The 17,067-nt window shown below is 41.0% G+C and overlaps 1 protein-coding gene across 1 annotated transcript in view; it reads left to right on the top strand.

The window, feature by feature from the left end:
- The window catches only part of KCNJ6 (potassium voltage-gated channel subfamily J member 6), a 104,771-nt gene that overhangs the window by 57,089 nt on the left and 30,615 nt on the right, over window positions 1-17,067 (top strand). The window contains exon 2 of the mRNA XM_026053055.1: window positions 9,703-10,623. Within this exon, the coding sequence (XP_025908840.1) occupies window positions 9,703-10,623 (921 nt within the window). The remainder of the gene's footprint in view (window positions 1-9,702; window positions 10,624-17,067) is intronic.

Here is a 17,067-nt window from a genome sequence, read left to right as displayed (position 1 = left end):
GATCTTTTTCCAGCTCAAACAGCTCATCTTTGTTACTGGTTTTCAAACTGTTCTCCCAAAGTCTGGCTTCACTAGCAGGTTGTTGAAGTGCAGTATCAGCTGCAAAGCAGCAATCTGTCCGCTTTGCAGGAAAGCACAAACAGGCACTTGCCCAGAGCACCAGAGCTGTGTGTTTGTGGAAGGACATCCTAAACTAGGAAAAGATTAGTCAGTGTAGGTGATGTTTTACAGAGCGACCAGTCTGAGTCATCTCAGATCCCCTCTCTGTAAGTTGTTGTCTCCACAGTTTGGATCAATATATAGCGTCTCCTGCCCCTTCCAGTAGGTAAGTAGTAGAAAGCCTTGAGCTCAATCTGCAGGCTTACCTCATTGCCTAAATTACTGGCTTCAGGACATATTGATTGAATCAAGTTCTTTCTTCTTGACAAAAATATTCTTCTCCACTCTTCCTAAGCTGCGTATTTATGATAGCTCATTGATCAAAGCAAAGCAAGCTGTCAGGATATGTCTCTTCAGCAGCCAACACCTGCCCAGGAAGCAGTCTGAATATTCAGGCACAGAGCTGTCTCAAGGCTGTTCAGCAGTGCGGGCGAAACCGTGTTTGGCTGCCCCAAGGATGAGAAATTGAATGGAAACACCCATGCTCCAGGGAAGGGAGGGAACAGAAAATTACAAGGCAGGGAAGTGCTTGCTTCAGAGCATCAGCTGGCATGGGCCAAGCAGAGGTAGGCAGCATGCTAATATTTAAACATGAGGATAGTTGGCATTGGATAGGCCAGCTAAGCTTCTATTTGTGCTTCAGCTTCCAGAACCAACCAGGAGCACTCCCTGTTAGTGACATTATAGTGCAGGATTAAATAGTTCAGTTGTCTATATGAAATGTTACACAGAATCACAGAAGGGTTGTGGCTGGAAGGGACTTTTGGAGCCCATCTAGTCCAACCCCACTATTCAAGCAGGGACACCTAGAGCACATGGCACAGGGTAGCAGCCAGACAGGTTCAGTTGATCTATATGTTTTGTAGAGCATTCAATGTGGGAAAAACTTAGGAGGAAAAAAAAAAAAAGCATGAGAAGAAAGTTCTTCTTCTCCCCAGATTCTTCCTCATGTCTGCCCACAAAGCTAAAAAACATTCATTTTTTTCCACACAATGAGAAGGGAAAATATGTGGAGAAGACATGATTTAACCAACCCTCACATCACTTCCCATGAAGGCTGAGCTGTAAGTCAGTAGCTAAGGCATTTTTGCCTTAGAATCAGAAGATTCTGACAGAATCAAAAGGTTCTGTCTTCTGATAGAGACAGAATCTACTCAGAAATGCGCAGAGAAATAGCAAGGAGCAACAAATGCGCAGGTTGCAACAAGGAAAATTTCACTAAAATATGAAGAAACAATGTTCTCAATGTAAGCAATGCAGCCTTCATGCCAGACCCAGAGAGACTGGGGAAATTCCTATCCTTGACTCTGGGTAACACAATATAATTATGAAGCAGGTCCTGCTTTGATCTAGAGACCTCTAGAGGTCCCGTCTAACCTGAAAATTTCTGATTTTAAAGTTAAAAGAGCTACCACTGGGAACATACATCACTTACATAACTGTACAGCAGCTAGAGCATGTAAACACCAGCAGTTTAGCATTGATAATACTCAGGTCAGTGTGTTTCCTTCATGCTTGCTCTTTCTCCAGATACACCCCACAGAGATGAACACCTCAGTTTTAACAATATCTCTCAGGAAATGTTGAACAATTGACAATCAAAAACTGTGGCATTAGCGCCACATGACATTAACTGGCAGAAAGTAACTGCAGAAAGAAGTCTCTCAAGGGGCATATCAGACAATGATGCTTAATGGCAACTCAGGGTGACATTCATCTGACAGAGAGGTTTCTGATGTAAAGCATGTGGCTTTACACATGAGCATTTGCAGCTAGTAAGACCCGTCAGCACTATGAAACAGCAATGATCCATATTCCAGGAGCTGTCAGTCATTTTGCTGCATGCAAATAGTAGAAACGGTGTAAGACCTGACTTTGCCAGGTTGTGCAACTCGGGATGAAGCACCTGAGCTCTCTCTTCTCCTGACTCTCCTCTGCTGCTAGCTGCAGCGGTAACCATAGTATGCATTTTTCAGGTGCAGTAATACATCTTTCATATCTTTCCTACCTTCTCGGAAGAATTAATACTTCCAAGGAGAGGCTGCTTTGTATGTTGACTGTGGATCAGACAAGGGGGACTGAGATCAGGAAGCCTGGAACAAACTGGCTAGACATGTTGTGGCATCTTGTCATCACCAAAGTGTGTATCTCCCCTAAACAAGACACCTTGCGGGTCCTGCTTTGGGGCAGTACRTAGGCTAGACACATTTTGAAGTCCCATGCATTGAAGTCCCCACGTTTTGAAGACTGCATGCCTACGGCTACAGTCAGCAATAAAGTTGCTCAAGGAATGTCACATAAGTCTGCTAAAGGTTAGCAGAGGTGAGCACCTACCTGTCACTGCCCGTTCCAGGTGGAMAGGCAGGGTTTACACAGTTGGCCCCAGAGCTGCACCAGTGCCCAGGCTGATGGACATAGGGAGTCCATGAAGGTGCATTGACTAAGATACAGCTGATAATAAAATCACAGCAGCTTCTGCTTCTTCACATATTCAGAATTTGACCAGGCTTAAGGAACAGATTAGGATCTCATTTATCTGTAATGTTTCCCTTTATCATTTTCTTTTCTCTATGTCTTTCTTCACCCTTGATCTTAGCTCATCAGTTTCCAGATGGAGTCAGTTCAAAAGCCAGATGGCTGAGGGTGAGACTGTGTTCAACTTCCTTCAACCTGTATTGTATATCTGGTCTGAGCTGATGTTTTTCTTATGCTTTCTGCTGCTGATACCCATCTGATTATGTTTTAAACTTGCAATTGGTCTTCTAGCAGGGATCAGTGTTTAGGAAAAGGAGGTAAATGCCCTTCACATCAGAGGTTAAAATCTAATTTTATTRAAAGAGGTAGGATATCTCTCTGAATTCTTTCTATGTTGCTGTGAACAACTCTTATATAAGAGTCTTTGATTTTAATGACAAGCTTGCACACTTGTTATTGCCAGACATCTTGATTCTATCACTCGGTAGACTTCAGTTGTCTGGCAGACAAAGATTTTTAGCCTATCCACTGTTTTTTTTCCATCACTTTGAGCTTAGTCTTCGTTGCTCAGTTCTCCCCAAAATTGGGTAGGACAGCTATTTGTCTCCCCTTGATAGCTCTTTGGGCTTGTCATTCCCAGCTTTTCCTCTTCATTACCAGTTTAAGGTGAAAAGGTCTTTGCTTTATTTCTTTCAGACAGGAGCATGGGAACACAAGTAGGAGGAGTGAGCGTGAAGAGGTATTGAGTATTACGCAAGCATAATAGACCATCTGCCAGAGAGGATCAAAAAGAATTGTCAACTGAACACATAGCCTGTGATAGAGATAACTTGGGCTACCCAGGGGAATATAGCAAATGAAAGTGTGCATGCCCCAAGCCAGAGCACTTATGTGGTGTTAGCAATAGCCTACAGAGAGATATAGTCTGTCTGCTCAGAAGAACAGCATCTAGACCACTCTGAAGTGCGCCCTCAGAAAGCACCCTAGGCTTTGGCCTCCTTCATTACACGTGCAAGTTGGTCAGTAGTAGCCACTGGGGTCCAAAACAAGGGATTTTTGCACAGCTGCACAGACTTTCAGGAGAACCTTCTGAATGACCTTCTGAAAACAGTTTGGATTCAATCTAATGTATGTCAGCATCTCCAATAAGATATTGATAGTCAAATGTTTCCAGGCATCTTTGCAGGTTCAGAATCTGTAATCTTTTTACACTGCCTTCCATACGTAACAAAACCTAGGCTATCTGCCTTCCCTTTGCTTCAGTGTAGCTCACTTAGTAGAGCAGATATGAAAACAGCATTCTGGATCCATTAGCGGTATTTTCTGTATCAGAATTGGTGAGAATCCAAGATGAAAGTTACAAGGTCAAATGACTACTGAAAATGGAATAGTGTTCTTTTCAAATCATATATCAGCATAATTTTCCATCCTCAGTAATGAAAGGGCCAAGAATCAGAAATGAATGGAAATGTTTGTATTTCATGGAGGCAGAGTGTTACTCAGGCTGATTTCTTGCAGCTGTACAGGCTTAAAAGAAATGAAAATAGTAGCAAGTTATTTTTATCAAGTTGGATTAGAAGGCAGTAATGAAGCAGGTAGTGTGAAAAAACAAGGTATAATCCTTGCAGTCACTTTTCCAATGATAAACACACTTCAATTTGCATTTCTTTTCTGGTAAAAACTGCTCCTAAAATAAATTCAAAACACAAGCATGCTGCTTTTAATTTCATATTTATGATTCTGTGTGTGCAAATAAGTAGTTGGTCCTTGAAGAAATTTGACAAGTCAGTGTTTATTGAACATCAAACCAAGACCAGATAATGTTCCCAGCTGAGTGAACAGAGATCTCATATTGATTTCAACAGTGCAGGACAAGATCGTAAAATGATATTCAGAAGAGAATTATAATGATTGCTTATAGTTATTTAAAAAAAAAAGGCTTAATTTTTCGGTAAATAAGAATCTTCAGCCTTATACCTTCTAATAACACATGCTTTCCCAGGACGGATTGCCTGTCTCAGTAAGAGCAGTACAGTCTGAGTTCATCAAAGAAGCGAATCCTCCTCTACTCAGGGAATATCTGTCCCTGTGCCCTCAATGCTCATCAGAGCTAATTTTGCAAAGCTCTGAAACAGTGACTAAAACAAGCCAGAGATCAGGCAACGCATTTCAAAGGTTTCCTGTCTGCTCCCTCTGTCTCACTTCTTTTTACATGGCAAGGAAGAACAGAAACAAAAAGTAAAAAAATAAAAAGACTCAGACCTGGAACAGGAAACTGAACAATGCCGGACTTTCCTTGTACTTTGGTTGGTTTTTTTTCCTGATGTCAAAGGCTAAAAATCTTACAGGGACGATGGGGAACAGAAATATTCACCTGRCACTGTCAAATACTCCACAGATAAGTCCACTGTCAGGATGGTTTGTGAGCACACCAAATTTGAGTTGAATGCTGAAGACTATTCAAAAGAGGCAAACTTGGACCTTACAAATGCAAATACCTTCGGCAGCTGCTTAGTTTAAAAAGGTTATCCTCATCCTATYGGGAAAGTAGACAATTACATGCAAATAGAAATCATATTTAAAACTAAGTCTGATTGCAAATTATGTAAGTGCAAGAAAGTTCATGAGAACAATAACCATGTTTTTTAAATTAGGGAATTCTTGATACTTTTGCATACAAACTATTCACGTGTTAAATGAGATAAAATTAATCTGCCAAATTACAACATAACATTTACTCAACTTTCTATAGCAGCCTCATACTCCAAAATGATCAGTTATCATTTGCAGTAGTCTCTGTTGGACCTCTCAATTGTTTTGCAGACTATCCTTAATAGGACAATTATATTACAATATACAGACAAAAACAGACTATGAGCATTTCACTTAGAGAGACATGCACTTTATGTATCCATTTTTAATTTGTATAGCACAATGACAAGATCTGTGAGGCACTACCAAACTACAAATATATTTAATTACAAGTGCTAAAATGCTGAAATTAGCAATGATATGAAAAGGCTGTATTCACAGCCATGAAGCTCATGAGAGCATCTCCCAAACAGCTAGCCTTTAGTTCTATGTTGACACGGGATTCCCATTATTCTACAGACTTTAAGTAAAATATGTGCTTAAAGAAATTGGATTGTGTCTCCTCAAGACCATTCTGGAATAGGCAAGACCAGGTTAGTATCGCTGGCTGCATCTTTATTACAAAATTATATATTCGTGAGCACTGGAACCTGACTGCCTCCATAGTAAAATTATTAGAAAAGCCCTTAGCATGGTTTTGGCCAGTACAGAGCCAAGTGCACACAATTCCTGGCTACATTTCAGGTGTAAGCATGGGGCATGGACCATTCCCAATAAGAAGTCTGTGTGAGACTACCCCTCTTTGGAAGCAAAGGGAATTTAATAGTACGGACGTGGGTTGTGCCACTTCATTTAGTCTCTATGCTAAAGAATAGTCCAGGGCATACTTAACTTACAGGTATACACAAAGTACTGCCACAGTGAAGCACACTGAACCAGTCAGGGACTTATTTATGAAAACTCCTTCTCGTTATCTGCTAGAAAATGAAACAAGTCGCTGAAATCCCCTGAACGTTGGCTGCACCTTCCTAAGGGACTTCAAGTCAGCACACTATCACTATGTGGCTATTGCATTCAAACAAAGAGAAGGGAGATGTCCAGAAGGAGTGCTTTTTTTTTTTTTTTTTTTTTTGCTTTTTTGCTTTTTTGCTTTGCAGGTTAATAAAATGTATATGTACATTTGCCTTGAAGAAAACCAGAGAGAGAAAAAAATAGCTCTCCAGTGAGATAGCAGCTATTCACTCCTCAGTTCCTGGAATCATGACAGCCATTACATAACTGAAAAGAGAATTAAATGAAATAAACAGGAGAAGCTAATTGGGTTGATACCAAGTGAAAATATAATTAGTCAAAGCATTTTGTGGCAAAGGCACAAGTCAATATCTGGCGGCTCCTCAGCCTCAGCGGTGAACAGGGATCCTGCCATGTGTTTAAAACTTGTTCATCAAGCATTTCCATGGAAACACACAGAGGCACTATCCTTGGATCACTTATTTCAGGAATTGCTGCTCCCAAGTTTCACTCTGGAGCAAGACCTCAGAGCAGGAGAGGGTGACAGCTGCATTTCTGATCTAGGAGCCTCCTCGTGCAGGTATTTGTTGGGTCTCACAATAGGGGCATTTGGGTGGGAGAAACAGTAAGATGGCATCTTGGACAAACAGAGCATGACTGAAAAACTGATCTTAAAAAAAAAAGGGGGGGACTAAAGGAAATAAACTAAATATCTGAGTAATGGCAGCTCTGTAAAGACCCTGAAAATTTTACAAAATAGCTAGATACCTCCAGAGAGGTTTAAATGCCTGCAGGGGTGTTAGGGTGTTAGCAAAGTGCTATACCAAGAGAGGTTTAGRTTAAATGCAGTCACAGGGCTGGGCTATTAGGAGCTGTCCTTTCACATATCCAGATTGGATTCAGCCCAGGCACAACCTCTCTATGCTGAGAAAATGCGCACCCATTAGAAGAGCAGATCTCTGAAGGGAACMTAGGGTGAAAGTGTCAGCCCATTGCTGTGTGCTGAGGGGAACAGAGGCCCCTTGCTCCTGCCACCAAACCTGCGGCCCCTTGAGAAAATGTAGCCCTAATCTCTACCTGCAGCTCAGCTCACGTATGGTAAAAGGCAGATAAAGGTGGTTGTGATGAAGAAGCATCATACAGAGCATGTTGAAAGCACTGGTGAAATTTGCTACAGGAGTACGAAGTGCTTAATTGCTAATTAATTACTTTTACATTAAAAAAAAAAAAAAAAAAAAAAAAGACCTAAAAAAACCTCCCCTGCTACAAAGCAGGCTACATGCTGGAGCATGTGAATGGTAAGCATTCCTGAATGAGGACGTCCCTTCAGTTTTGTTCTGATGCCATTAATAAAATCAGCACCTGTGTCTCTTCCCGGAGGAGCTGCGGTGGTTTTTAGCAGGCTCTGCAGTTTCTGCGGGGCTGATGCTCAGGCAGGGATTTCGAGGACGTGCTTCCCTATAGCGGAGAGCCCAGAAGTGAGGCATGCCGTCTGAGGCAACAGCAGATGCCTGCACCCTGTCTCTGCACTCACGCCAGGTTCCAACTGGGAAGGGAAAGCAAATATTCACAATGCTTTAAATATAATGATCCTCATTAAACTAACATTACTAGTCTAAAATATATTGTATTAAAGCCTTGTGGGCCTGAGGGTTCCTAGGTTGTTTGTGAGTGTGTGCGGGGTCTCTTGCTGCAGTGATGTGGTAGTTCCTGTGGACTGAAATTTCCTTAGGCACAATAGGGAGTTAACCATAAAGTGTGATGCTTTGTCTTTGAATTTTCTGGTTTTGGCTTAAGTCTGCCTCACAAGCTCCTTAAATGCCTTTTTATTGTGTTTATTTCATCATACATTACATAGCATTAGTGATAATCCAAGTAGGCACGCTGTCACCAACTGAGATAAGTTCATCCAGAACTGACTGGTTCGGAACATGTCTTTAAGTGCTGCCACTGCAATCAACCTCAATAACACTCTCTTAAGACACAGTAGCAAACTGCATAAATGACACAGGATGGAGTGTGCAGTCTTGCAGCACAAAAGTGCCATCGGGGGTCATGCTGCTGCCAGCCTCCAACCCTTTCTTTTAACAGTGGCTAGGCTATGGGGCTGATCAGAGGCATAGCTGTCAGCAGAATGGGCCAGAGGGAGGCATTTCCCTTTAAACCACTTTTTTTTCTGGGTGTTTGGGTGATCTCTAAAACTTTACAGGGACTGGTGATCTTTCTCCATAGGGGTGAAAAGCTGCATGTCTCCAAAAACTCACATTGATAGGAGAGACCAGGCTGTCCTTCAAGTTGCAATGCCTTTCCTCCAGGAGAGTTCTCCCTCTCTGCAGAAGAACCCAGGCCTTCCCCAGCAGCAGTGGTCTGCATGCCAGGGTTCCTGTATCCTTCCCTGGGCACTCCTCTATGGAAGACCCACACTACTGGTGCAAGCGCTCCTGTGGGTCCGGGTGCCTGTTTCTTCACTGAGCTCATGACCTCACTGCATCCTCAGCCCCTGCAAAATGCATCTCATCAGACCACTCTCCTCAGAAAACTCCTCTTTCTTGCACATAAGGAATAACTGCATGAAGTAATGAATTTATCTCAAAAGGCTGAGAAACAGAATGAAAACAAGGCAGTTACCATCATTTCTGTTTTTAAAGGCTTGTGGACACTTATGGAGGAGCACAGTATCGTTAGAGAAAGGTATATTTGCATTAAAGGCCACRGGTATATTGAATTAAAATTAAATTATGTTCTAAAGTAGTGTACGCTTGACATTACTGGGAGAAGGTCACACATTTCCCCATCTCAATATCAGTAAGGTAATGATTTTATATATGAATATGCTTGAATTGCTCTTGATCTATGTATTTCACTAAAGCCTTCCTTTTCTTCCACAAGAGCAGGATTGATTCTTTCTAAAAAAAAAAAAAATGTTTGTTTTTAAAACTACTTATACTTATTTAATATTTTCCCCATAGCAATGCGGTTGATAGAAAAAATAGCTCATTTTCTCTGCTCTTCTTGGTGACTGGAGCCCCCAAGCAAATACATTTCCTCATTTATATCTGTGCTATCTCCCAGAAGATCTTTCTTGGTGCATAAGAAATCTCATTTATTAAATTGTGAAGGGGGGGATTTGGGGAAGATCCCAAGGGTGTGTGTGGGGGGGAGATTTGTTTGAACACATCTTGCAGAATCTAAATTTGGCTCTAGATAGGAAATAAGATAAGAAGCAAGAAACAGTTTTCCTTCAACATATTTCTGTTTAGTAATAAACTAAGAGGGGGTGCTCAGCACCATTTGCACTTTTGCCTTGTACATCTGATAGGGAAGCAAAGAACAAGGATGATGATTAGATTTATTAATAGCCAATTGATGCCAGCAATACAGGAAGAAATTGTGTGTTGACTTGGAGAAATAATAAGAAAAATAATGCCTGCCTTTTTGTTTGTTTGTTTGTTTTTTTAATGGCAGCTAACGTACTGGAAGAAGACTCAATGGAGCAGGACATAGAGAGCCCTGTCACTATTCATCAGCCAAAGTTGCCCAAACAAGCTAGAGAGGATCTGCCAAAAAATATAAACAAAGAATGTGCCAAGAGAAAAATCCAGAGGTATGTTAGGAAGGATGGGAAATGCAACGTCCACCATGGGAATGTCAGAGAGACTTACCGTTACTTGACTGACATCTTCACTACTTTAGTCGATCTCAAGTGGAGGTTCAACCTGTTGATTTTTGTCATGGTTTACACTGTGACCTGGCTCTTCTTTGGAATGATCTGGTGGCTAATCGCCTACGTGCGAGGAGATATGGATCATATAGGGGACAGCACGTGGACCCCATGCGTCAGCAACCTCAATGGGTTTGTCTCAGCCTTTTTATTCTCAATCGAGACAGAAACCACCATTGGGTATGGTTACCGGGTCATCACGGACAAGTGTCCCGAGGGAATTATTCTGCTTTTAGTTCAGTCTGTTTTAGGTTCTATCGTCAACGCTTTCATGGTTGGCTGCATGTTTGTGAAAATATCCCAACCCAAGAAGAGGGCAGAAACCTTGGTTTTCTCTACAAACGCAGTTATTTCCATGCGGGATGGAAAGCTGTGTCTGATGTTCCGAGTAGGAGACCTTAGGAATTCACATATTGTAGAGGCATCAATACGAGCCAAGTTGATCAAATCCAAACAGACAAAGGAGGGGGAATTTATACCACTCAACCAGACAGATATCAACGTAGGTTATTACACAGGGGATGATCGTCTCTTTTTGGTTTCACCACTGATCATCAGCCATGAAATTAACCAGCAGAGTCCTTTCTGGGAGATTTCCAAAGCCCAGTTGCCCAAAGAGGAGCTAGAAATTGTTGTAATCCTAGAAGGAATGGTGGAGGCAACAGGTAACATTTCTTATACTTTGTATAAGGTAAATGCTTTGATTTTAGAAAGGAGAACAGTGGTTTTGCTTCACTTTAAAGGAATCACTTCAACAGTCATTACATTTGCAAAAGGCATCAATTATCTGCTTAGCTTCAAAATTAAAAGCATGTCCAGTTTAATTGTCTGTTCCACCTTGCCTACTGAAATCAGTGTTGTTTCTGCTCGGTTTGGAAAATGGGAAAGCATTTCTCATTTTCAAATTTTTTTCACAGCATGTCACCTAGTTATTTGTCGTTCTATTGCAGGAGCAACTCATCCATTAGAACTTTATGGGATAAATTGATAAAAAACCAAACCTCTGTTTGCAACTAACACGGAAGTACCATGGTTCCTGATGCTTCCAATCACCCATGGGAAACAGCAGAATAACTGCTTGATGTATATATATTTCCACCATGAAATTCCTACACTGTTTGGATCCAGTAGGAAGTGATAATGTGTTTGCCTTTCTCTTTTTGCTTGCTTGCTTGCTTGTTTGCTTGTTTGCTTTGCTTGCTTGCTTGTTTGCTTGTTTTTGTTTTAACTTGTTTTAACTTGGGGCCTGTTCCATCTTAGTTCACAAAAGATTTGTCTGATTTTGTATTGCACAGAGGCTCCCTCTACTCTGCAGACGTGCACAGAAAACTTAAAACTGGTATATATTAACAAGGTGTGTTATGTCACCAGAGCCTTGCAGGAAGGCTGTCCACTCATTATATACCATAATATAGTAGACATCAGATACCAGCTGATGCAGAGAAAAAAACACTTGGGAAACATGGCAAATGGACTACTAATGTTTCTTGTTTGCACTAAAATCAAGATAGAAGAAAGAATCTTTCTCTAAAAATGCTGCACCTCTCTCAGACAGAGTGCTGATATATTCAGCTTAGGGATTTTCTTTTTCTTGTCAATGATAACATCAGTTTCTAAAGTAAGTAAATACAATCAGTGGAGGGTAATCGTGACCAGGAAACAAACAAAAAAGAAAACAATATGTGTTGGGGAAGGAGAAAATACTGATGAAAAAAATGAAGAAACTGTATTTGCTTATTTTTCTCTGCTACCTTAGCAAAAGCCAGTAAAGTTTGAGGATGCAGGTTATACATCCCTCACAGCAGTACAGTTTTCATAACCCTGACTCATGTTTTGCCACTGGAGCCAGGAAATAAAGAGCAGTCTCTTACTAGAACATGTGTGTATGTTTCACACATCTTATTTTGTGGTGGCAGAAGAAAACTGCATTTGTCACCATATAATAAACGTGTGAGACAAAAATGGAGCAAAAGAAATTGAAGGGAACTTGGCAGAGAATTTGAAGTGGTAAATGCAAGCCCTCCAGATTTTCCAGGAAGTAGGTGGTACTGAAGAGAAATCAAAGAGATGAAATGTTTACTGTTTCTGGTACATGCAGTAGGCACAGAGGTTTCAAACATCTGCATCACCRTTGGGTGAGATGATGGGGGAATTGCACTTTGTTAGCTGAAACCATTTTGAAAATTCTGAAATACACAAATAAATGGACTTAACATCCCAAAGAGCAGGGGATATTTTCAGGTTTACTGAACACTTTTTTTTCAGAAAAGTGATTGTCAAGTGGTAGAAGTATAAAAAGGATCTTACCAAAAATACATCAAAAGACAATACACTCACAGAGCATCAAACACAGCCCTGTTTTCTTGAGCTCTGAGCCTTTTCCCTCTTTAACACTTCCTCCCTAACCTCCCATTCACATTCATGCACATTCTGGGCTCCTTTTTGGTATCACTTCTTCCAACCAGGCATTATCAGCCTGCCCTGGAGAGGGCTATTGCTCAGACTGGCAAAACTCAAGTTAAAACAGTCCCTATTAACAAAGGGACTGGATGTGGTGATTTTAAAACCTGCAAACTTCCGACTAAAACTACCCATTTTCCTTTCCWACTTTAAAAATATTTTCTAGGTAAATTCTGGCAAACAGTGAAGCAAATTTAGGCCATCGTGTATTCACACTTCAGGTAGAGTGAGAGCAGAAGCAAAAGTTGCTTGTAAGCAGCCATCTCCAGCGACAGAGAGCAAGCAACATGCTACCCATCACATCTTCCAACATTGTTCAAAGATACAAAAAGTATTGAAGCTGAAGCTAAGGAATGTCACTACACCTTCATTAGTCACATTTAGATGAGGATTACTTCTGAGGGCAAAATCTTCACCAAGACACCTCCAACAAAATATGAAGCCAATGTGTATGCTTCCTATAGCATCAGCAAGAACTTAAAATGACACCCTTTAAAATTTTTTAAAAAGTGTGTTATGGATCCTTCTGACATGCAATTTTCCATATTTGTTTATAACAACATTAAAAAAAGGTCCCTCTGGGTTCCATGGATAACACTCATGCAAAGGTTTACTCCCAGAACTGGATAGGTTTGTGCAGGCCTGGTCATGCCGATTTACTCATGGAATGCTCCTAAGTGTGTAAAATTCCCAGTGGCAGAGGAGTGGGTTTGGTCTTGTCCTATACTGCTCACAGGCGTCGTTATTGCAGCCCTCACCATAAGCGTCCGCGGCTCTGCTGAAGACCCAACAGCTCCTGCTTCAGAGATCCATATCGCCGTTCCTCAAGGCTGCTAGATGAGATCAGCTCTGCACAACTCYGCACTGTGAAATAAGTCAGGCTGCTGGGAAGCAACTGGAGAACCCTCAGGAAAGGGGATGGGCAAAAATCCAACCAAAAGTTCCTGTATCTGGAGGACCTACCGGTTACTTCCATCTTCAACAGCCTCTCTTCCATTTTCTGTCCTGCTAACAGCAGATAGGAGGGCAAGTGAGAAATGAGAAACCATATTAATTCTGTAACACCTAAAAATGCATTCACCTTTAATAGGGAAGCCATTTCTGAGGCAGTTGTGCTCTTTTTCGTGTATGTCAAAATAGCCCAGTGGCATTGAAAAATTACCCGAAACCAGTGAAGATTCTTGGACCTAAAAGTCACCAAGTGTCTCACCATCTACTTAGCAGAGTCACAACATTAAGGRTAAATGTGCGAACAGGAAAGCAAAGAATAGGACTAAGACTGCCTTTCTAGGTTCAGCACAATCTGATATCTGACATTAAAAATATTTGTTTATGTTAAAGAATCAAAAACCAAGAACTGCTTCCATATTGCCTTATAAAGACCAGTTAAGTGATTTGTTAGACTATGAATGTTTATTGTGAAGGATGTTGAACAGATGATTGTCTCGAACCAACAAAAATTCTAGGGCCCAAGGATCCTGAAACTTGTTTCCCCTAAAAAGCACTTTAATTTATCCAATTTTTTTAAATATAAAATTAACAACTAGCATATTTAAYCATATTCCTAACAGCCTCTTCCTAGCCATATACTTGAAACTTTTAACCCTTTTCTCCTGGTGAAATCTATTTCTAAAGGAGATCTTATGAACATAAGGAAACTAGTCATTTTAAAAAAATGAAATTTCCAAATGTACAATAAAAGTCAAGAGTAAAAAGTCCTAAAATCTGTGGGTTCTGGAGCGGTGAAGTGGAGAAGTGAGAAATGTTAGGGGAGAGAGAAACTGAGAAGCAGAGAGGAAAAAAAAAAAAAAAAAGAAAAGGAGAGAGTGCCTTGGAACAGTCCATAGTACTAACACAGTTCCTGAATTGCAAGTAGCCTAGTTCAAATCCCTGCTCTGAATCTGAATTAATATGCCAAAACCAGCATTTTTTCAGGACAAGAAAGTAGTAGTAAGTATTTCTGTTTATTTTATCCAGGAAGAACCCCAAACCCTGTAGAGTTGTGTCTGGCCAGCAGGGAGCAGCAGATGACACTCTGGCAATTCCTTCTCCCTCAAAATCCAAAYGTGGAAAAAAGAAGCGGTATCCGGAGGGAAAAGAATGGTTCACACGTTTGAACTATCAAAAATTAAGCAACAAAGCTAGCTACTTTTGTGCTCATACACTCAATTTTACAATTAAACTTATAACACAGTGCATTTATATTTGTGACATTTGGGCTTTTATATTCCTGACTTGCGAGAGCAGTATTTGCAGAATGGTTTATAGATGTGTAAACAAACAGGCTTGTCAGCTGTGGAAAATGTGTGTGGAAAGCAATAAAATGTTCACATAGAGGGTTATTTACATACTAAGTGATGCTATCGACTAGACAAACATCATATAAAGCTGTTCTGCTCCTCACTGCCTTACCCCCTTGGAGTGACTCTTGTATTACCTTTTCACTCCCATCCTAAAGAATTGCTGGTTTTACCTATTAGCCTTGTCCGATCCTAACAAATACCACACTCTAATATGGAAGTTTGCTGCTCCAACCCTTCAAAACRTCTCAGCAGACTTTGCTCTTTCTCTCCAAATAAGGCTCGGTCTGGAGTTTTTCACTAGAATTTTTCTACTGCTCTTCAGAGGAATCAGAATTTCTCACATGCAAGTGTTTCTACAAGGCAAATGGTGAATGTAGATTATGTTGTTGTTCCCCAGTACATAGACTGAAATGCGTTTTAACCAGGGTGAGAAAGGGTGAATTTTAGCCAGAATGAATAGTCTCTTTTCTGAGCTGGATCATAATCATTTTAGGAATGAATACAGTCCTTCGTTTTTTTTTCTTTCTATTTTAAGAGTTGTAGCATCTTCCCTTGGTGTTCTAATTATACCGCAAAGCATGAGGCATAAATATCTAGGTTAACCTACTCATATATCCCCATTTCCCTAGCACTTGCCAACACTCTCTTTTGCTTGTGTTCATTGCTCACATTTTCATTTAGGATTGCTGGTAATTCTTAACATAGAAAATGAGGAATGTCAGCATGAGCTGCTGTGGTCATGAGGAAGGGTTAGAAATGCCAGCAGAGAAAGCCACCCTTCTTTTGCTGGGATGTTTCTTCTAGGAAGCTGCCTTTACAGAGGGAAAAGAGTAGTCTATTTGGCAAAGGGGATGGGGACTGCAAAATTTAAATAAAGCAATTGCAGCCTTTTAATACTCAAACCAAAAGGCAAAATGGCAAAAAAATCTGATTACACATATTAAAAAAAAAAAAAAAGTCTATATTACTTTCAGGAAAAACAAGGGAAATGAATTGCACATTTTGTTCGATAGCTTCATTCTAATTAATGTTAATACAAACATTTTTTAAGGTGTTTGGTAATAGTCCATTATCCATCCTTTGTTCCTTTCTTACTAGCTAGTTGCTCAGCTCTGTAAAACTACAGCTCCTTCCTCATCTCTTCTTATATAATATTCAGATTCAAGTGGCAACTTATATGGTGTAAGATCGGAAGATCCCTAAAAACTGTATTGGAAATTCCTCTCTGTTAAAAAACACTTATACGTAAATGAAGATTATTATATAATTCTATTGGGAATGCAAATCAAATTTTCAGTAGAAGAGCTTCATTTTGTACCTTGTGGCCTTGCAAACCTTTTTAGGTCAGTCTGAGTGTATGGAAAGGGCAGAGTTTCAACTTGTGTGCCCAGTCCATAGACCTTCACTGTCAGCTGCATTCTTTCCTAGCCCAATGACAAKCAGAGATGCCCACACTTTTATCTTTTTTCACCATTCCTTCTCATTTGTGCAGCTACGCGTCATCATCTGGATGACATGCTCTTCTCGGCAAGGCTTGAATAACATAGTTCCTGGCCCAGAGAGATGCAGGCTTTTTAGCTGAGACCTGGAGGAGCTGAAAAAGGGAAAGTTGGTACATTGTCTGCCACAGAAATGGGTGACCCAGCACTGGCACAGGCTGCCCAGGGAGGTTGTGGAGTCTCCTTCTCTGGAGATCTTCCAAACCTGCTTGGATGCAGCCCTGTGCCCCGTGCTCTGGGTGTCCCTACTGGAGCAGGGAGGTTGGATTAGATGATCTCTAGAGGTCCCTACCAACCTCAACCATTCTCTGATTCTGTGATCTGCTGCATATATGGTTTTGGCAGCCAGAGGATGCCAGGATCCCAAAGCTTCAGTGCTGGATCCTGCTGTCCCTGTAACCCTGTTGGCTCCCTCCTCCTTGACCAGCCCAGGCCTTACCAGTCACCACTGGTAGAGTCTTCCTGTAATTGAATAGTATCTCTAAAATTGCAGCTGCAATAAATTTAGCGAACACTGCTGCTTCCAGCACAGCTTGCAAAGTTGATGCTGCAGTGGCCTCAGGTATTTAGATCCAGATCAGGGATAACTGTGTTTTACTGGGGGGAGCACCAAAGGAGAGGATGAGCTACACTGAGCAGCATTGTGTGTCTCTCATGCCCATGTAATCTTCACCACAAAGATATCCATTTTACAAGACCAATGGGATGTTTCCAGGCAAAAAATATAGCAGTGTTACCCAGGTCAAGTGGTTCCTGTTGTAGAATTAATGTAGGGAACATTTTTTCACGTGCTTACATAGTCGAAAATCAAGTTCTCACTCCTCTCAGGGAAGTCCTGCAGGGCAGC

This window comes from Nothoprocta perdicaria, unplaced genomic scaffold, assembly GCF_003342845.1.
Source record: "Nothoprocta perdicaria isolate Ctin4 unplaced genomic scaffold, notPer1 scaffold_96, whole genome shotgun sequence".
Taxonomy (NCBI): domain Eukaryota; kingdom Metazoa; phylum Chordata; class Aves; order Tinamiformes; family Tinamidae; genus Nothoprocta; species Nothoprocta perdicaria.
The sequence above is the reverse complement of the archived record's forward strand: the minus strand, read 5'-3'. Positions and strand labels throughout refer to the sequence as shown.